Here is a 21361-nt window from a genome sequence, read left to right as displayed (position 1 = left end):
CAGCCCGGCCAGCCCAGAGCTCCACGAGCCATCTCTGGGCATTTGGGCAACGGTGCCCACAAGCCCAGCACATGGAACCACACTCCGGCAGCGGGATGGAATGGGACGCTCACGCTCTGCCCCACAGCTCTGCAGTGTGGGTAGCACTCCTTGGCAGAGAGGCAAAGTAACCTGGAGACACGCATCTTCAAAGAGCTGCAATAAGGTTTACCGGAGCTTGTCCAACCATACCCAAAGGCACAACTTTCAGAGAACCTGTTGCACAAGTGTAACTTATTGCCTAATTTGAATTGCAGAACTTGATTGCAGACATTACAGTGCAAGGCAGAACTTTTAGGACTGGCAAGTAGGACCAGAAGAACATTATGGTATTAAGTTATGTATTATGCATACATTATTTATTGTAATTCAATGAATTCCCTAAGAGATAACAAACACAGAAGCTCCCATACCACTTCCACAGTAATTTTGGGGACTTTAACTATTAGAAAATTTTATTCAGAAATAGCTCAGTTATCGCAGGAGAGAAGACAACAAAGTGCCTTGTAGCCTGGTTGCTCTAGCCCAGCCTAACAGAAATCAAGTTCACTCCATGTCACATGGAACAGGTTGGGGAAAGCACCTTATGGCCTCCTTCCCAGGTTGCAAATCCACCCACTGCTAGAGATGGATGTTAATGAATGGCCATCCATTATTTAATAAGCTTGTCGTCAAAGAGCCTGCAGCTGCTCTGCTGTTACCTGGCCAGGTCTGTTACTCATGGTGTTGAGAGCCTGACCCTACCCCAACTAGGAAAAGGAATAAAGAGTATTTCCCAGGTCTTCAAGTTATACTACTCAAAGAGAAATATGATGGCCCAGATGGGAGCACAGGATCATCTCGCACAGGTTGCAGCAGACACCAGCAAGCAGGGGCTTACACACCCCGCACCACAGCTCCGCTGTCAAATTCAGTCTCGTACAAAACCGTTCCCCCACCTCTGCTACCACTCCTAAACTCAGGCTGGCTCCAGTCCTACACGCCTGCCTTCAACTATGCATATCAGGCGCTCGCAGGAAATGTCAGGGTAAGACCCCTGACAAACACATGGGGGTACAACCCCTGACCAAGAGGCCCGTTACCTCTCTTGGACAAATCTCATTTCAGCTCTCCCCACTGGAGCTCCCCGTCGCAGTGCCAGAGCTGCAGGCAGGAGAGTAAGCAAATACACACATTCTGCACACCAGCCTGTGCTCACAGTGGTGCATCACTCAGAAAAAAAATTCAGCCCTTTCAGATCCAGACCAGTATCTCCAACACATTCACCCTCCTCTGCAAGAGCTGCAACCTCCCACATCTGTACAGGAGGGACAGCAGGTCCCCGAGAGCTGACACCACCACTGCCAGAGCTTCTGTCCACAGTCCTACATCAAAGCAATGACCATAACCACCTTGTCCTCACCCTGAAAGCCTGTACAACAAGCATCATCTGAAAAGGGAGAAATTCATGCTTTGAAATTTAAATATTCATCCACACGTTCTAAAATTACTCGGATTAAAAAAAAATGAGCCATAAACACAGACAAAACTGCCATCACACATGGGAAAAGGTCGCACAAGATTCACACTGCTGCCTCATCAAAATGATGACATCTTGTTGTGAGAAAACAGCTGAGGTCCAGGACAGCTTTGCAAGACCTTTCTTACTCCTCGGTGCTCAGCCTCTCCCCGCCAACCCCCACACACCACAGTCTTGGTGAAGCAGAGAGGAACCAAGCCCAACCAGCTCTCTGCAGATGTTCACAAGTGACTGCCACGGAAGCTGTGAGAAATCATCAGTTCACACAGGTTAGGATAAAAGCTTGTCAAGGCACGTTTTGGTTGTTTGGGTTTTTTTTCTTGGTTTCTGTTTGTTTGTTTTGGGTTTTTTTTTTTTTAACCCATTCTCACAAATATTTTGAATTCTAAATCCTGTTTGACTTACATTATATAGCTTTTAGCTATATGTTTTGGCTAACTCCTCCCTCCTGCTGTGGTGATCACTTTCTCTTCAGTGAGGCAGTTGCAGTCTGCCTCATTTGTTATTCAAGTTGCTTTTACAGGGTGGTTTCTTCACTAAGCTGTTGGTGCATATGGCTCAGTACTTACTGGAAAACTGTTGAAAGAAAAATCTAAGTGACTGAAGTCCATAAATAAAACATACAGCAAGCAGTGCTGTGTATTCTCAATAGTTCTGATTTCAACCCTTTCAAAAAGCATCATAGAGAAAGTGTAAATTTTTTGATCCTATACCAACGTACCTTATTATTAAATATCTAAAGGAAAGTAAAAAACCCACTTTAATGCCAGGGCGATGCGATGGAGCAATCTGTCACTCAGAGAAACATGCAGTCCCAAGAGGGAGGCTTCTAAAAGAGTTAAATGGATAGCGAGTGTTTTTTGTATTAAAATACTTGGCAATCCCAACAGGGTGAAAGTAGAACCAGATCGTAGGGGTTCGTTCTTCCAGTAATTGGCCGTACTGTGAAAAACAGTTAGTTTTGTGTAGAAGCAAATCGCTGCTTGAATTTCTGTAAGCCTGGAAGAAGGCTGAGCACACAGAGAGGTGCTGCTGGGGTGACTGATCCTCCATCTGCAGAGCTCAGCCCACCAGGCACCGGGTCCAGCTCTGAAACCCCTGTCGACTCAGGTTCACGATGTCTGCGGACCAGGGTGTAGCTCACAAAGCTTCTCCAGCTCCTAGTTCAGCAAGGCTCAAAGTTCATTCCAGATTTAAGCACCCTCTAGTCCTCAGAACCGCTTCAGTTCATACGCTCATCTTTCATTATGAGTTTATCCAAGACTAGAGGATGGCAGATTTGAATTAAAAGTTTCAGAGACCAGTTTTAAAAACCACTTTGTGGGGAGACTTAAATGAATATTTTGCTTGTGAAGCTGCTGTTGGAATTTTAGCTTAAGACCTTGTAAGAATACAGCTAAAAGTCCCCTATAGTCTATAATTTAAACAGGCTTCTGGCACAATTTCTGTTACTCACGATTAATTCAGAGCTCTGATGCTGCATCTGTAGTTCAAAAGATAAACTTGTAAAAATAAACCCAAAACACACAGAAGGCAGACAGCGAGTAAATCAAAGGTTAATACAGCTCTAAATCCTCTGTAACAAGCACGACAGACTCTTTGTGGGCAACTTCACCCTAGGAACCTTAAAAGGCAGAGATCGAAGGAAGTTTTTGATAAAAATCAAAACCCAAACATGTTTCCTTTTGCCTATGCTAAATCATTTGGGTATTTCAAAGCTGAATCACAGCTTGCAGCTCCAGCAGCACCGAGCAGAGCTCTGTTACACCCCTGCAGGGTCTGGAGCCTGAAGCTGGGCTGGTTCCAGGGACCGGCAGAGCCACCACTTGCTGGCAATGGCTGGGGTAGAGTTTTCTGCCGTCCTCCCTGTGACACCCAACAAACCTCTACCAGCAGCTGCAGAAGGATGGACTACACAGAGTGTTTTCCAAACTTCTGGTAGGCTGCCTAAAACTCACTGAGGAGACAAATGCAAAAAACTTTCCACTTCAGTGTCTGGTATCTTGGACCCAAAAGCCAAGATCTTTTATTTGCTTCTAACTGATGTAATTTATTTTCTGGTGTTTTCTTTTTAAAGCTTGAAAAGCAATATATTTCTTGAAAACTCTTCACTTGACAAAACATGAAGATTTCCAACGCAGAAGTTCTACAGGAAACATCCACTTTCAGCCAAATGTTGGGATGAATCTCAGCTCTTCCTTACTGCAGAATTACAGCATGCTTAACACACAGTAATCCAAAAAGGAATAGTAAACAGATTTTAATAAACTAGCAATTTCCACTAGCAGTGAAATTTGTGAAAGGAAACAGGGTGGTTCTAAACCAATCATTTTCTCATACATAATCAAAGCTATCAGCTATTTGAGAACTTACTGCTCTGGAGCTCGTGTCTTGATGACCATCTAATGAGCATCCCTCTGCCAGCTCCTCACCTAGCTGCCCTGCTCCTTTTTCAGTCCACCTGTGTGTTTGCTCTCTACAACATGCCATAGCAGTAAGATTCATGGGTAAATGATATGCTGTACAAAACTAGTGCGGTTTTTTTCCACTTTATATTTGTTACCTGTGTGTTTGCTCTCTACAACATGCCATGGCAGTAAGATTCATGGGTAAATGATATGTTGTACAAAACTAGTGGCGGTTTTTTTCCACTTTATACTTGTTGCTAATTGTACCAGGTGCTCCTTATTTTTTGTGCTAGGAGGAAAAGGTGAGCAACTGCTGCCAATTCACCTCCTCTGCTCCATTCTGGATTTCTGTGTCAAGCTAACTCCAAAGTCTATTGCCTTCACACAAGTCATTCCAGCCAGCTATCATTCCTGCTACTTTCTCTGGGCTTCTAGTTTTCTTAATCCTTCCTACAATAAGGTAAATTGAATTGAACACAAAATTCAACAATCAGGCAAATCAAGGATTTACACAGTTCCCATGTTTTACCCTTGCTTTTCTGCTTGCCACTGATCATTGAGTTACTGTTTTCAAAGAGTCTGGGAGAGATTCCACATCTCCCTTACAGGAAGATCTTCCTATTTTGCCTTTTTTTTTTTTTTTTTTTTTCTATTACTATTCTTTAAGATTCAAGAAATTTTGTAAACTGAAAGACTGAAGTTCTTTTTTTTTTTTTTTTTTTTTTTTTTTTTTTCCATGATGGGAGGAGCAGGGAGAGAAGCCCAGACATCCACATTAGGGCTGTCTGCCCTCCATTCCTCTAACACTCTGTGACACCAAATCTCATCTATCATTTCCTGTGAAAGCATTTAGTGTTGTAAAGTTCTTCTGCAACTGTCATCCAGCTTTACCTCTAAGCAGGCTACATATTTTTACTGTATAGCAGATTTTTAAGCCTGCTTTTACTTCATTTTTGGATCACTTACAAACACAGAAAAAAACCTCATGTACCTTTCTAACATTTCTTCTCCATTTTTATTTTACTTTTTATTTCTCATTCTCCACCTTGCTATCAATTCACAGTCCTCTTCCCCCAGTGACAATAACCACATCTTTGCTTGAAAGCTGTTCATGAAGAGTCTTGGCAAAGACCCTACGAAACCCACTGCCCGTACAGATGAGACCAGCGCTGCCTGGAGGCTGGCTGACTCTGTCAAAGAATTAGCAGTGCTGGGAAAATCTTCTCTTCCAAAAAGTCTGTTTTTAACTCCTTCTAATCCATACGCCTACTAAGACTCTTCCTATTACAATTTCTATCAGTTTGCTGACTCAATGCTGTGTAGTCACTGGCATACATTACTGCCAGGAGTCTGCCATTTCATGTACAGGTTCCAGCAGAACCCAGTAACCCCAGTGACCTATTCCTTCACTGCTACCTCTGTCCGAGACCACCTCTTCAATTCTTCTCTGAAACATGGACGAGCAGAATTAGCTCCTTCCCATGCTGTGGTCCTACTTTCTTTTTCCTTTTTTTACCTCCCCTTGAAATACTTTCCTATTTAATCATGTTGGACTTTCTGTGGACTTTGGCAAGGTTTCCCTCCGTTCTGTTTTCAGCTTTTTCTCATGGGTAGTATATATTTAATACAAGGACCTAATGTGGTTTTAAGTAAATCCTCTGTGACCTGCACACATCACACCCTTTTAATTTCTCTAACAGTAGCTCACCCATTTTCATGTAGTTTTAACTTCAAAGCTAGATATTATTATGGTAAATGCTCTTTTTGTTTATTTCTATTATGGAAGGATATTGAATTTGAACGCATTATCATTCAGTAACTACATCTAATACAATATTCCATGCATCATCTGGGATGAAAACCTTTTTGGGATTTTCCAACAAGTTTCTTTAAGTTGGCACTTAGAGCCTCTAGAAGCCCAGTCACTGTATCACGAACTGCCATGGCACTTCATCCCATTTACAGCACTGTAGCTAAAAATTGTGTCTCCTATTGCACTTTGTACATTGCAGGCTGTCAAATTTCCCCTAGCTCATCACAACCCCCATCCTGGTCCAGTAACTGGTGACACAGTATTGTATATTCTTCTTAATTGTGTGATGTAAATCACTGCTGGAGATTCTGTGGTATTTTACTGGAGACAAGGAAGTTAATGCACACTGTCACCCCAATACTCTCACACTGCAGTGCCGTTGGGATTATCTTCCTTTCCATCAGCCTTCTCAATTGCCTATTTGACCAGTATCTTCATTTAAGGCCAACAGCCCCACCATAACTCTTCGATTAACACAGCATAGAACATATGCTTTTGGTTTTGGTCTGTCTCGTGTACTGTACTTAACTGGAGCCCTCAAGCTTGGCTCCCAAGCCCCAGCAGTTACTGCACCTCAGCCTCTCTGCTCCCAGAAGACACACACTCTTGTAGCACCTGCAGGAAAGGCAGGACGAGACACACATCGCTCTGCAGTAGAACTAGGAACTCCCACCACCTTCTGCTGGGTTTGTAGCTGCACCTCTTCTTTTCCTTTTGACAGGCCATCCTTGTTTCCTTCCAAGTCAGCACAGACCCACAAAGTTTCATCACCACTAGTATCTTAAGTGCTGATATTAAGGAGTCATTTTCCTGCACACTCTGCATCTCCTAGTTAACAAAGAACCTCTGTGCAGGGCATCATGTAACCCCAACCCTCTCCTTCAGACTCCCTATTCCCTAAAAAAGTTAAGTCAGCACTTGGAAAGACTGAAAAGGAAGACACTGAATGAACTCATTGAATGCGCTCATTTGGCAGTCTGGCCAGCAATGTGTTTCTTCAGTGGTTCTTTGTTTAAACTTCTTCTGAGTTGCAGGTTTTGAACTAGAGATTTTCAGGAAGTTGTAGGAAACGTCCAAACTTGGCTCTCGCTCCAGCAGATTAATTCCTTCTGGAAATTCCACCTGTGCAATAGACGCTGGGAACTCGTGCCCGACCTCTTCCAGATGTGGGGAACGCTGCTGTGCCTCAAGTCTGGTCTAGTCCTTTGTGGTCACGAGGAGACAAGGCTTAGCTTCTGTTACAGTAAGTCTGCACTCGTAAAGAGTTTGCAATGTCTCTGCCTCTCTGCTTACAACCATCAGTGTAACAACTCAGCCCCAGGCTCACTATGTTCATCTGGCTGTCCTAGCTAAGACATGGTCTTCAAACCTGTCATCTACCTCAAGCCCGTCCATCCACCTCAAAAATTTAAGCAGACACATTTACAATGGTACTTTTGCTTTCCAGGCAGTTTCTCAGAATACCAAAACCACCAGTCGCACCAAGGAGATAAGCAGTCATGGTGAGAGGCACAAGTACCGTGTTTCCCCAGCAAGTGCAAGGTAAATAACAGGATTTCCAGTTTAGTTGCGGTATTTAGGGGGACCGCAGGGATTCAGGGAGAACGTAAGAATATAGAAAAGATTATCAAACCTTTCCAGTTTCTTGTCATAAGCAAGGACCCCACTGCTGCATCCCTGCCCCCTCAGCACTGACCTGGGAAGAGGTCCCATGCAAGCTATTGCAATGTGCAGGACGAAGATGGCAGCAGAAGACCAGACCTTTTCCTCCAGCAACTGGAGCATTGCAGGAGAAGAATTAAAGGTTCACCAGACTACAAGGCTAACAGTGTCTCCAGATCACATTTTTTGGCAGCAAGTAGCACTAATAGAAGTGGCTCTTGGGCAATGCAAGCAGCCAATAACATGTGATTTAAGAGGAAAATGGCAAAAAAAGCAGAATAAGGAGGATTGTGTGTGATAAGCCTAGTATGCGCTCTCACCCAGCAGCATCTGGAGAGGATTTTCTCCAGCAGGCAGGGAAGAACTCGATTACATCCAGTTAACTGTGCTCTAAACTGATTATGCATGTGCCAGGCTAATGGATTACATTAGCAAGAGGAAAAATAACATCCAATCAATCTCAATTTACTGCAGACCACACCAAGGCCTGAGAGAAGAGAAACCATTCTGTGAACTACCCCCACTCCCGCTGCATCTTTTCAGCTATCAAAAGAGACATGGCATTACAGCCCCTCTGAAGACTGGAAGAATTGCACTCAAGCTTGCTTGATCCATAGACAGGTTTTTCCGTGAAGTCAAATACTGATTCCAGCTACGTGGGAGCAAGACTCTGCGAATTCAGCCACCCGCTTCCCCCTGCTACAGGCTTTCCGTAGGCATACTAGAAAACTAATATATGGACCATACAACAGACTTCACTCCTCTGAAATGTGTTATTCTCCATCTGGTGCTTCACAGCTTTCGCGTCAGAAAGAACGCAGGGCTGTAACAGCTCTGAGAGCTGCCCAAGTCTCTTATGAACTTGAAAACTGACAATTTCTCTTCGCCTGTCTGAGGAAAGCATTTCAGGACTCTTTACTACAAGCATCTACAGCTCTTCCCCAGTCTGACTTTGGTGGGGGCTTCTTACTATTTTTTTTTTCTTCCCCCCTCAGAGAGAATTCCAGTGCCCTGATTGTGTCTTCCCCAGTAGAAACCATTGTAGATGAAGGGTCTAGCCAAAGAATTTTTAAGCCTTTGCAACATATATTGTAGAGAACAACAGTATGTATTAAAACTCATAATAGAGCTTTCAAACAACTCTTTTTTTTTACCCCAAATTGGATTCTATAGACAGAGGAGATCTGATTCCTCAGCTAGCTTTTTTAAGACTTACTGGAACTCTCCTGCCTCCAGTTTCCAAGCTGATTTTACTCTCTCGGGTCTCCTGCACACCCTGAGAGCAGAGGAATATATGTATTTTTAGAGCCAGGCACTGTTGTGTTATGCTGGATCCCAGCTGATGATGGTAAAAGCAATCGTCACAGCAGTCTTGGCCTCAATAGTGAGCTCAGCAGAAACACATTCCTCCTCTGTTCCCCACCAGTTCCAAGCAGGTCCAACAACAAGGTTCAAGGCAAAGTTTCTATGATGCTCTGGGGTGTCTCTTTACTGTCTGAATTTGCTGGAACTGCTCATTCTTAGGGAAAATCCAGGAATTTTGAAGTCTAATGTCTCTGCACTATGACGTGGGTGGGCAACTGTTTAGTTCAATGCCATGTTTTAAGTTCCCATTACATAAGGAAAAATATTCAACGTAAGAATTACAAAATACAATTTGTGTGTATATATACACTTCTATATAAAAAAAAAAAAATAAATCTCACAGTATTTGAGGGAAAGCAGGAAGAAAAGGATGAGGAGAGAAAGAATACAAAAAAAAAACCTGAGAGAAATGAGAAGACAATGAGTGGGATAGCATGTGTGAATGGAAGGTATGCGGCTGCTTAGATTTATGGCAATTCGTACCTGATTGTTCATACTAAAGCCATTATGGGATGATTAGAGAAAAAGGTGAAGCTTTAAGTCCAGTGAAAATCAATAGAAACGTCTGGAGCAATTCTGCTGCACGAGTGAAAGGACTATTTACTGTATCCGGAGCTCCTCTTGGGTTACAGCCCACAGGGTTCAGGCCGGCGAGGGGAGGGGGTTGTGAACGAGAGAAACAAGTCAGGAAAGAGAAGATGGTTATAAAGAAGACACAAAACGAGGGAGAGGAAAGAGCAAAGAAAAGAAGATGGCAGTCATCAGCCAAATACCGTCGTGGATGAAAACCTGCAATGCCTCCAAATACAGTCTGTCCATACATACAGCACACACACGTGTATACAGGCTTCTCTTCCAGCCCCAAGCACCACTCTGCTGACAGATCCCAGCATTAACGCGCACACAGCATAAAAGCACAGAGACAGTGGCCCTCTTCCTCCATCCCTCCCCACTCCGTGCACCCAGCCTTCTCAGTGCCAGGATGAACACATTTCTCTGACGACAGCAAAAGCTCATGAAGAATCTCATATGGGTCAACAAACCACCTTATAGAAAAGAACCAACAGAAGTGCGGCAAATACCACCTCGCACAACGTTTTCAACAGTGACTGTTGAATTTTTGTGTAAAAATATCACGTATATGCAGTGCTATAAGACTTACAAGCCCCCATTAAAGCACATCGACATGAACACCCCCTGGCCTAAGGCTTTAACAACCACAGTTGTTATCAGAATACAAAAGAACTGTATCACGAAAGTGAGACTGGGTCCTGCTGGAGAGATCTGAGCAGCTCATCTCCAAAGGATCCCAATCCACTGTGGTCCAAAATAGATTTTCCTTTGTTCCAGCACTTGGGCAATGAAGGAAGATGAAGCAAAGCCAACCCTTACCTTATAGAGCTTCAGGCTGGCCTCATGCCTCGAGTTCACTGTGTGAAGACGCAGCTTCTCTAGGCTGTTGGTGTAGTAGTCGCAAGCATTGCATTTCAGATGTACTGGATTCCCAATGGCCACACACTTCAGCCTCCACTCATTGGCCTTGCCACCCTCCTTGATATGTGCTACCAGCTGGTACTTCTGCACGTGCTTGTCTGTCTTACAGTGGAGTTGGAAGTTTGCCTTGAGCTGTGTGTTGTAGCGGCACAGCTTGCACTGGTATGAGTCCCCCATCACTGCCTTCCACTCGTCTTCAGGGAGGCTACGCTCCACGTTCATGTGGAGGCCCAGCATGTCCAAATTATCTGTAGTGAACTTGTTGCACACAGCACACTGGAAGAGCTTCAGCGATGGGTCATTTGTTTGCGTGAAACTCTCACCCAAGTTCATTAGCTCCTCAGACACCAGCTGTCCACCACCTAACCGCATGTCCAGGGGGATCTCTCCACCCACTGCACGAAGGAAAAAGGGGAGAAAGAGGTCAGAAAAGTGGAATTCTTTACTTGCCAGAGAAGAAGCACAGAGCAGAACGTACGCTGCTCTCGGTGCAACTCTTGCACCCACCAAACACCCAGTGAAACCAAGCATAGCTCTCCCTTTGCTTATTCCTCTGCACTGCTGGTCAGTGCCTTACCTGCAGAAAAAAAGCAATCACAGCTGGCATGTAAGGCTGGAAAAGGTCTGTAGCAGCCCTTGCTACCCACCCTCTGAAGAGGTATCCAACCCTCTGCCCATGAAAGGTGGCAAGAAAAACCCTACAAATTTTCAGAAGTTGAAGAATTCCTTAGTACCACACTGAAAGTCTCTGTGGCCGTTTCAAGAACAGCGTAACACTTTATCCTGGTTTTTCTTGCCTACCTAGAGAAGCAAGAAATGTTACCTCGTGCAGTACCCAAGCACAGTCCCTGCTAAATAAAAAAAGGCCAACAGTCACAAGTCCCAGCGATAGCAGTATTACAGTTAGGTCAGCGCATTGCCCTTGGAAGCGGGCAACGGTGCAGAACGTGGCAAGCACGAAAAACAATCTGAAAAGTGCCACTCCTGCATCTCATCTCTTGTCCAAGAGTTCAAAATGGTGGACAGTCTTCTAAAAACAGTGTTGACAGACAGTCTGTATGCCCAAGGAAAAGACAACCACTATTAATAACGAGAGTGCAAGAGCATGTCAAGGAAAGCCAGCAGGACGCTTAACTGTCTTTAAGTGTCAGATCTACTCTTCAAACCAAGAGCTGAACTCTATTCACTTACAGTAAGTGAATGCAGCAAGCTCTTATTTACATCAGAGCACTTTGAAAATGTGGGCAGGGAGACTTTCTTTTTCTGACATTAACTTTTTATGCCAAAGCACAGAGACCAACCACCAGCCTCTTCTTAGGACCTTTGCTCCACCTTGCTCTCCTTTTCCATTTTTAAGACATTTATGCTTCTCCTACAGCTTTTTGGTATTTTACCTTGATCTTACGTCATAGCTCAACTTAATCTTATTGAGGAAACCTTCAGGTCAACAGTTACTCAGTCAATCAAAAAGAGAGATTTTATTTCCTTAACTTTTAGCTTCCTGTGTTTCAACCTGTTTGCTGAGAAGCAGCCAACACTGGGAAGTTTAGGCAGAACTGCACAAACTTTTTTGAAAGCATATAAACCACAGGTGGTGCAGACCACAGCTTTGGGCAGCATACGTGCTACTATCTTTCCTGCAGAAATGCAATACCACAACATCATTACAGCCCTAAGCAGGACAAACTAAAGCTTACAAGACAACCTGAATGCTGAGTTTGTTAGAGGAACAGCACCTAATTTTCATCAAGCGTATCTCCTGCTGACACAGAGAAGAACTGGGTGGAAGGGGAAGTCCCATCTGCATGCACTGCCAGGAACCTGTCTTTCCATCAACGCAGTCAATGATCTTTTTTCTCGATCCATTCTACCCCTCCCTGCCATGGCAGAATTATACCCTTTGCACAGCTATTCCTGTGTAGCTGCTCACTAAATATCTGAAGAGCAGAGAACTCACCACTTGCCTTCTATGTTCTGTATCTCCTAATCGGAGCAGTTTTTTCTAAGCATCTCTTTCAGGCGATATCCCCAAATCCTCCCTTTGAATCAGTCTCTCCTAAACACATCATGCAGTAAAAACCCAAAAGGAGAATCTTGTGAATTATTAATATTGTCCTCAAACCCAGTCTTGGACTGAAGTCTAAAAATGGGAAAAATCTGCTTTACTTCTAGCAAAGTTCATAGTGTGTGTATATGAGTCTAACGAGCTGAGCTTGTGTCAAGTGCTTATTGACATGGGGGCCTCCCTATGAAGGGCCTCCCTCCATAATCCTCAGCTCAAGATTTGCCACCATAAGTGTACAATTCACAAATCACTCTCCAGACAAGCTCATATACATTCAAGGCCTTGTCATGCATTTTTAGGAGGCTTCAGTTAAAATACTCCCAACTTGTCTGATGCCGACTGACCTGTGCTTCAGTAAGGAAAGGCCATGAGCTCCAAAAGGGCGCCTTCTAAGAAACCCACCGCAGATGACACTGTAACTTTATACAAATGACTGTCAATTACATCTGTTCGCAACTTGGAGCTATTGAAAATATGCTAAAAAAGACTGTGTCCCCGACCACCCAAAGATGCACACTGTGACACCACAGCGGGGGGAAAAAAGAAGATAATTAATTATAGTCACTTGAGTTCCTTCATTTTCTTTTTTAGTATCTTGTGTTGTTGTTCTCTCATATGACTTTAATGTCCTTCTGGACTAATAATAAGCTGTACCATGAATAGCTGAAGGAAAGGAGAACATGCATGAGACCAATGAACCAGTAATGGAGCGCATCAGTAATAACAGCGTCAATGGAGAGGCAAGGTAAGGGAGGGCAGAGTGCAGCACAAAGAAATTAGTTGGGAGGAAAGCAGGTAAAGTGGCAGATTTCTTTTCGTGTATTTTCTCAAGGCACTGTAAAAAATTCCATGTGTGATGCTGGGGGGAGGCCACTGTTCTTCCCAGCTCTTGCCCTACAGCGCTGCAAAGTTCAAAGACACCGGGAAGCACGTGGGCACTCCCAGCGGCTGCTGCTGGCCCTGGGTGACAAAAGCAGCTTTGGGGGAAGAACCTAACAGGACCTGACCATCTATCCCCACTCTGACTCTTTGGCTAAAATGTTTGGGACAGGGTGTACCCCCCACCATGCCAAGCACAGTGCCAACACGAACATGATGAATGCTCCCTGTCAAGAAAAATGCATTTAGTAGTTCATTTTTAAATGTTTTTGTCATCTGATGAGAGAAATAATCTTTTCTCTCTATAGCCATTCTTCTCTAGTTTAATAATTCTCATCTGGTCTTTTATCTCATGCTGGCATCAGAGGAACAGTTTCAGCTCTGTTTCATCAGCAGAGGAACACCACCCCTTCCAGCAAATTCAGCATGATTCTCAAAACTTGCTTACCTTTTCTTCTGGGGGCAACACAGCACGTAACAAGCCAACTCAACATTTGCCTTTGAGAGCACCAGGAGCAAATCAGAACCTCTCACAAAGCCACCCACCAAACTACTCACAACCCTTACCAAACCAAGGGAAAATCATTAGGCAACACTGTAGTAAGGATGCTTTCCACAAGAAGAAGGAACATTTAATGCACATCAGCAATAATCCGTATCTATTGTTTTATTAGCTCCCTACTAAAACTCTTAGAATATGTATCAGAAAAGTAACATATTTTCCCAGGATGAGAAAAACTTGTCTGAGGTAATGCAGAAGAGAGGTCTTCACTGTGTGGTCTCCATCCTTGACCACCACACAACGTATTGCGTTGTGGCTGCACTACGCAGTGGGCCGCAAAGACAGAAGGGAGGGATCTGGCACGCAGCACCCAGTCCACGCATGAGGGATTTGCAGTAATGGAAACACAATCCCTCCCTTACACATGGACACGCTGGAAAACCCTTCAGCCTCACCTAGAGATGGAGCCATCGTTGCCATGGGATTGGCGGGATCGAGCTGGAATCCACCCATCATGAACTGTGCATCTGAGGAAGTGCTGTCCATCTTCAAGTTGGGAAGGTTCATGTTCTGTGCCAGGTAGTACTGGTAGAGCTCGGCCTCGGCGGGGGACGGCAGGCTGCCGAGGCCCAGGTGCCGGTTGTGTTGGATTTGGGACATGTTTTGCTGAAGCAGCATCATATTGTGCATGTGCTTCTCACTGGTCATGTGAATCCGAAGGTTTCTAGCTACGTTGGTCTCATAGTCGCACACCTCGCACCGCCACGTAGGTTTAGTTTTTGGTTTGGTGGGGGAGGGGGCCCCACAGGTGCTACTGATGTTGGCTGCGGCCGCCGCCGCGGCTGCCGCAGCCGCCGCCGCCGCCCCAGCGGTGTGGCTGAAGACTTGCTCTCCCCCTCCGTTCTGCAGGTTTTGCATGTTGTTGAGATGCTTGTCGGACTGCATATGAATACTGAGGTTGCCTTTGGTAGTAGTGGAGTAGTTACAGACCTCGCAGCGGAAGGGCTTGTAACCACAGGTGTAGCTCTCACCCCGTGCCAGCCGCGGGTGTGGCTGTCCACTTTTGCAGTAGACGCAGGAGCCACCCGGCTCGGGATGTTTCTCCTTCATGTGCGCCTCAAGCGTCTGCTGGTACTTGTAGTGCCAATTGCACTTGGGACACTTGAGTGTCTTACATGAGTTGCGAGAATGCATCATAGTCATGTGGCCACCCAGCGACCGCGAGGAGCCCAGGACCGTGTCGCACTTTGGGCACTCCACGCCGCTCCCCGAGGGGCACTCCCCACCCCCAAGTTCACAGAGGGGGCCAGCATGCTGGTGATGGGAGATGTAGCTCCCGTCCTCGCCCTCCGCACTCTCATTTGGTTCTGGTGCTGTGGCATTGTCTTTATTGGCACTTTCATCGATAAAGTCCAGCCTCCTGCTGCCCTCTGCCACGCTGGCTCCGCCGCCCTCATTGTTAAAGCTTAAGTGATTCCTCCTGTTTGCACCATCAAAGACAAAGGAAGAAGCAGAATTAGAACTAGTAGAAGCTGTGCCCCGCGACAGGGTCTGGAGCACGTTAGGCATTAAGGGAGAGTTAGAAATGCTTTGGTTTGAGAGAGCAAGGTCCTTTTTGCTGCTGCCGCCGCCTGCCACAGCCCCAGTGTCCTCCTGGGGCCGGTCCTCCAGTTCGTCCTCCAACTCGCTCGGAAACAGTCCTTTGCAACCCTCATCATCCTCATCTTCTTCCTCTTCCTCCTCCTCCTCTTCTTCCTCCTCCTCCTCCACCTCCTCCTCCTCTTCTTCCTCCACCTCCTCGACCGGCTCTGCCTTTTCCGAGAGGCTGTCCTGGTCGCCCCCCTCTTGCTTCTCCCCCTCTGCCACCCCAGGGTCCTTCCCCTCTGAGGATTTGGTGGGACTGGAAGCCAGCGGGCCCAGGGGGACTGAGGTAATGGGAGTCTTCAGGGCCGAGCTGGTCAGCCCGCCCAGGTTGAGGAGCGCGCCTGGGGCCAGGACGCCCGACGACGGCTGCTCCGCTCCGCCGGCTGCCCCGGCCTGGAGGGCCTGCTCGCCTTCCATGCGAATGCCACTGAATTTACCATAAAAACTGTGTCCAGGGCCTATGAGGTTAGCTGCGGAAACGAGAGGGTGCTGAAAGGTTTTGTTTTTTGGTTCCAGAAAGCTGACAAGGGGTTCCTTGTCTTTGCCTATCCCTTGGATGATAGCGGAGATGTTCTTATTGCTAAGAATTTTCCGCTCCTCCTCACTCAGAGTCATTCGGTGGTCGTGCACCGCGTGGGTCACGAACGAGCGGACATACCCAAAGGAGAGCTTGCACAAGAAACACATCAGGATGGGCTTCCTCTTCCCGTAGAGCACAAAGCCATCGAATTTGGACAGGTCCACATTGTTGGGAACATCTTTGGATACACAGGAGCTTTTGGCAGAACCGTCGCTGTTCAGGTAATCCTTGTTGCTTTTGTGTCGCACATCGAAGACGCGGAAGCTGTGCAGGACGGGGCTGATGCCCGCCAGGGCTGAGGTATTCGGGAAGGTCTGGTCTGAGCCCTCAAACCACTTCCCGAAGGATGAGGCTATGTGGAAGGTGTTGATGATCTGTGGGTAGACGGGAGCGGCGGTGGAGGGCTCTCCCTGCTTGGGCAGAGAGTTCGGGAGCAGCGAGGGGAGAGCCCCGCTGCCGCAGGCGCCCCCGCTCTGCACCAGCTGGCTGAGGCTCTCCACGATGTAGGCCGAGCCGTCCGGCTGGTAGACGATCTCGCCGGCCAGGTTCTCCACGTCGCTCTCCTCCTCCCCGTCCTCGCTGCTCTCGCTCCCGCTCTCCCCCCTCAGCGGCGGGGGCGGGCGGGCGCCGGCGCAGCGGTGCTCCATGTAGCTCTGCAGGCCGGCGAAGGAGGCGGCGCACTGGCCGCAGCTCACCTCCTTGCCGGCGGGCTCGGCGCCGGGGCCGGCCGCGGCGCTGCTCTCGGGGACGCGCTCGGGGAAAGGGACCCTCAGGCTGTCCAGGGGGCCGCGGCTCTCCGCCGCGGGCTGCTCCATGCTGCCGGCCGTGTCGGGGAGGTGGGCGCTGTTGAGATCAGTCCATTGCTGGTGCTGAGGGATGCCGCACCCATTGTCCTTCCCGGGGATGACGGGCGAGTCACAGCCTTCCATGGCAGGGCCGGCACGGAGCGCTCATTGCACCCGGTACGGCTTGGACCTGCAGGTGGGGAGAGAAGGAGAAAGGCAAGGTGAGTCATGGAGGAGAGACAGTTCCCGTAAAGACCCCACCACCACAAAGGCCGCCAATGCCACTCTTCGGGACCAAATGGGAGGCTGCGAGAAGTGGTACCCCAAGATGGGCTCCAGAACCAGTGGCCTGGCCTCGGGTAACGCACCGCTGGAAACGAGAAATGGAGATATGATGGAAGCAGGAACACAAGAGACAAATCAAAGGGACCTGGAAGGTGGTGAAAACCTCCCGCAATGCCTTCCCTGAAGAGGAGCAGGCCGATTGTAGGACCGGCACTGCCTTCGCCAAAGCTTTAGATCTTCAGAAAACAACAAAAACCCAAACAAAAATTTAACAGAAAAGCTTTTGATGAAAACAGAGTTAAGACACCAAAATGGAACAGTGCTGCAGCTTTGAAACTTCATAAAAATTGTACTCTGTGGCTCCCTAAACCAGATTCTGTTATTTTCAGGTGATTCCCTTCTGTTAGTGGTTCAGGGAGCACAGAACCAGAGCAGCCACACGTGCACCTCCGTGACAGACCATGAGACCCAGAGCAACTCGCAGAGCAACAGTGCTTGGTATGCACAGGAGATTTAATTGCTGTGTTCTGGACAGAGTTTAAACGGAGAGACGTCAGGAGGGAAACCAAACAGGAAATTCCAGATCTGACAAGGGTCCATCCCGGGGATCGGAAAGCGGTCAGCCCACCACGCGCCAGGAAGCTCCCAGAGATCCAGCAGGGCACAGCCTCTGTGCACAGATGGCTTCCTATCACCCCCAGAGGCAAACGGCTGATGCAGGTCCTAAAGAAGAAGGAAGCACACCCACCCCGCTATTTCTATTCCACCAGATACGAGATCTGGAGAACTTCCACTGACTCCCTGGCAGCTGGTGAGCACGGGCTGCTGGGCATGGCCAGCACCCAAGGCTCCCAGCCACCTATACCCTGTTCATTGCATCCTGCCAGCATCTCTTACACTTTGATCCCAACAGAACCAGTTCAGCAGGATGTGCCTAGTGCCTCTCTAGAGGTTACAGACCTCCGAGAGTAGGTAGCACTACCGTTAGGAGCTGGAGCATTGTAATGCAAACTACAAATCAGCAGGAGATTGTCACTTCAGCTGCAAACCTATCAAGAATCCTGCCTGCAAAGAAGCTTTTCTATAGTTTGCTTCCTATGGAGAGCTCCTGCACAAGCCATGTGGGAGGAAACACCAGCAGAAGTTAAAGCACTGCTACCTCATCTGTAAAAGTGATTTTTAACCTGTGGTCCACAGCTTTTCTCAGGTATACAAATAAAAAACAACTACAGAAAACAACTGAGGAAAAACCGTATGAGCAGAGGCCAACTTATCCATGGTTTTTACAATCCATGAACCAAGAGACAGCCAAAGACCCCTGCTCTAGATCTGTCCTCATCAATTGCACAAAGTACTATTTTTCCAGAGTATTTTATCTTCTACCAACTAAACACAAGCACCACTTTGCTTGTCAGACTATTCCAAAACTGAATGCATTCTTCAGGAGAGTTTTTGCTGATACTCGGTATAAGGATCAGGGCAGGTTTAATTTAACAATGTGCTGTTACTCGTAAGATGACTCGGGATTTACTCTAAATAAAACATTTAAATTTATACAAATTATTTTAAGTCTTTCTTTAAATCTCTTCCATTTACCACAGCTTTCTCAAAGTTGCTCCTGAGCATCTTCCAAGCAGTGCACAGTGCTGGAGCTCTGCCTGGACCAGACTATTAGCCAGGATTTCCCCCCGCCATTCGCACACAGCAGACCTGTGTACATACCAGCTGACACCTACGGGGTTTAAGGTCTCTCCCTTCAAAGGCTCCAGTCACATTAACAGCCCGCTGCCACCCTTCCTCTCCTTCACCAGTGACTGTTAGTGTTTTGACAACTTGCACTGCTATCTAAGCTTTAAATATTATAATCATTGTTTGAAAGTGTCTCCAGTGCTCTCTAGCTTGATTTGGGTCCATGAGACACGCAAGACCCTTGCGAGCTCCTGCAGAGCAGTGTGCCTGGAACACGGACAACAGCCCTTTCCCCCACGCACCCACCTGCCCGGCAATTATACCAGCACTGTCACATCGACATGCAACCTGTACTTCAACGACAGGGGAAAGAGAAGAAAACGTATGAAGAGAACTGAAAATTTGCCACAGAAAGCCACAGTTGCAAAGCTGGTGACACATCACAGCAGCACTGAATGAAGTACCTGAATTTGTTCAAGCAAAAGAAAACGGAGCAATATTCAACAATATCTCTTTTTCCATGGTTTCATCACCTACAAGTTTATTTTCTGTTACTACATGAAGCCATCCATACTTTTTCTGATTTGCCTTATCTGTTCTTATTTTCCCTTTACGCTGTTTCCTACGTACTTATGTATATGTAATGACAGATACATTTACTTATATGCATGTCAGATGCATGTATGTTTATACACCTTCACTTTTTCCAAGCGCCTCTTCATCCACAACAATGGAAACGTATTATTTCTGTGATACCATACACTAACATTAATAACAGTATGTTAGAACTGGTATGATCCCTCTAGGTGACAACAGGCTCTCTCCCCTTATTCTCCAAATACTGCAGTTTCTTTCTGGGGTTCCTCATGCACACTCTTTAGGAACACCATACGCTAAGTGCTTTTGCCTGGTAGTTTTTTTTATGGCTTGATACCCTTTCCCTGCCCTGGTGAACCATCCACTGCAAAGGAAAGAAAAAGCTCTCCCTGCTAGCACCAGAAAGCACTCCAGCAGTTAGAAGGAGCAGGGGGATGCACCTTCTGTCTGTCCTCACTTCTGCATCAGCAATAACGCTCTCCTACACCCAAACACTGCTCCTGGGCCCTGGGGAGCAGAACAGAAGCAAGTCAAATCTCTGCCATGCTGCTGACCATCAGATTGGGATCGTGGACATACCTGTTTAAAGGTATCTGGACAGTTTTTTTGTCCTATTCTACTTCTGATACAGCTTGAGAAAAACTATTTAGAACTACCCATGAAGGTAGAAAGTAGTATTTCTCAAAGCAAGGGTGGCAAGGATGCCTACAGAAGGACATTGAGGAGCAACAGTGTAATGATCCCAAGTGTTCACACCCAGTATTCACCACCTTACAGCATTTCCAAACCCCACCTTCCTTGGACCCTATGCCACACAGAGCTCTCTTTGTGGTTGCACTGGGAATAAAGAGTGATTTGATTTGCAATAAAAATAAGCCGGTGCACTGAATGGAATCAGAAGGAAGACTACCATAATCCTGTTGCCAAAAGGCAGAATCGTCTTAATCAGCCAGTTTTGCTTACCTTAGCTAAAATGACACTTTAACAGTGCATTGTAGCAGCTCTCATTTAGCAACAGCTCTCTCCCACTGAACATTTGTCCTTAACTGTGTGTTTTCCTTAAACTGATCCCAGATCTTTCTGTGTTGAGGCTGCATATTCACCTTCCCACAACATGACATACACTCTCCCCCTCACTGCTACCTTTTGCATTGACAACTGCAATCCAAATTAAACCAAAACAAATTCATAATGGGTGAAAAAAATCTGAGTAACAGAAGAAACGCCATAAGCCTCGTATTTCTGCCAAGAAGTTTTGGGAGTATCTATGCAGACTTCAAAATGCAATTCAGAATGACAGCACCCCACTAATGCTTTTCAAGAAGGAGCGCTCAGTTTGCCAGCACAGCCGGCTCCCCAGGAAACTTGTCGAGATGAGATACAGCTCGAATCTGAGCATCTCCATTATCAAGAACTCTTGATTGGCAGGAAGATGCCTGACTGACAGTTGGGCCAAAAGGGTTAGCAGGGCTGATGGGGCGGGAGGGTTAACAGCCTGATTGTAAAATCAATGTAATAAATGCTTGGTAAGTTACAGGAACATGCGGGAAGAGGAGGCCGCGATTGATAAAGGACTGCGGCTTTGATGCTGCACTGGGGACTTGTTTATTGACAAGAAAGCCAATCTCTTCTCCCCGCCAGGCCAGGCCAGGCAAACCTGCAAGCGCTTACCAATTAATTGGTGGGCTTTTCTGCCTTGGGTTGCTTTAACATCTCTCTCCCCCCACTCACTTCAAGTTAACCAGCTCAGGAGGGGCTACTCCGAAGGAATCTTCTCTCTTCTCCCTTTCCTCAACGTGGAGGAATCCTTCCAGGGCAGGTGAGAAACCCACAGCTGAAACATGGACTGCCAGAGTCCCTGGACACAGGCCAAGACCCCACACAAACCCAAGCTTTTCTAGCCCGTTCAGTTCGTCTCCAGAGCCATTCCTGAAGAATGATGCTCAGGGAAGAAGAGGCACAGAAATATTTGTTTCTATTCACACAGGAACTGCAGATATGATCACAGATACCATCCTTCTAAACTGAAAGGAGT

At 46.6% G+C, this 21361-nt stretch overlaps 1 protein-coding gene across 1 annotated transcript in view; it reads right to left on the bottom strand.

The window, feature by feature from the left end:
* Window positions 1-16939, bottom strand: part of ZFHX3 (zinc finger homeobox 3) — a 112333-nt gene extending 95394 nt beyond the window's left edge. Inside the window, exons 1-2 of the mRNA XM_014942158.1 lie at window positions 14202-16939; window positions 10199-10695 (exon numbers count right to left, since the gene is read on the bottom strand). Coding sequence (XP_014797644.1) covers window positions 10199-10695; window positions 14202-16899 — 3195 coding nt within the window. The 5' untranslated portion in view covers window positions 16900-16939. The remainder of the gene's footprint in view (window positions 1-10198; window positions 10696-14201) is intronic.
* Window positions 16940-21361: the final 4422 nt, after the last annotated feature.

This window comes from Calidris pugnax, unplaced genomic scaffold (assembly GCF_001431845.1).
Source record: "Calidris pugnax isolate Ruff unplaced genomic scaffold, ASM143184v1 scaffold28, whole genome shotgun sequence".
Classification (NCBI taxonomy): Eukaryota; Metazoa; Chordata; class Aves; order Charadriiformes; family Scolopacidae; genus Calidris; species Calidris pugnax.
Note: the sequence above shows the minus strand (reverse complement) of the source record. Positions and strands in the feature narration are given on the sequence as shown.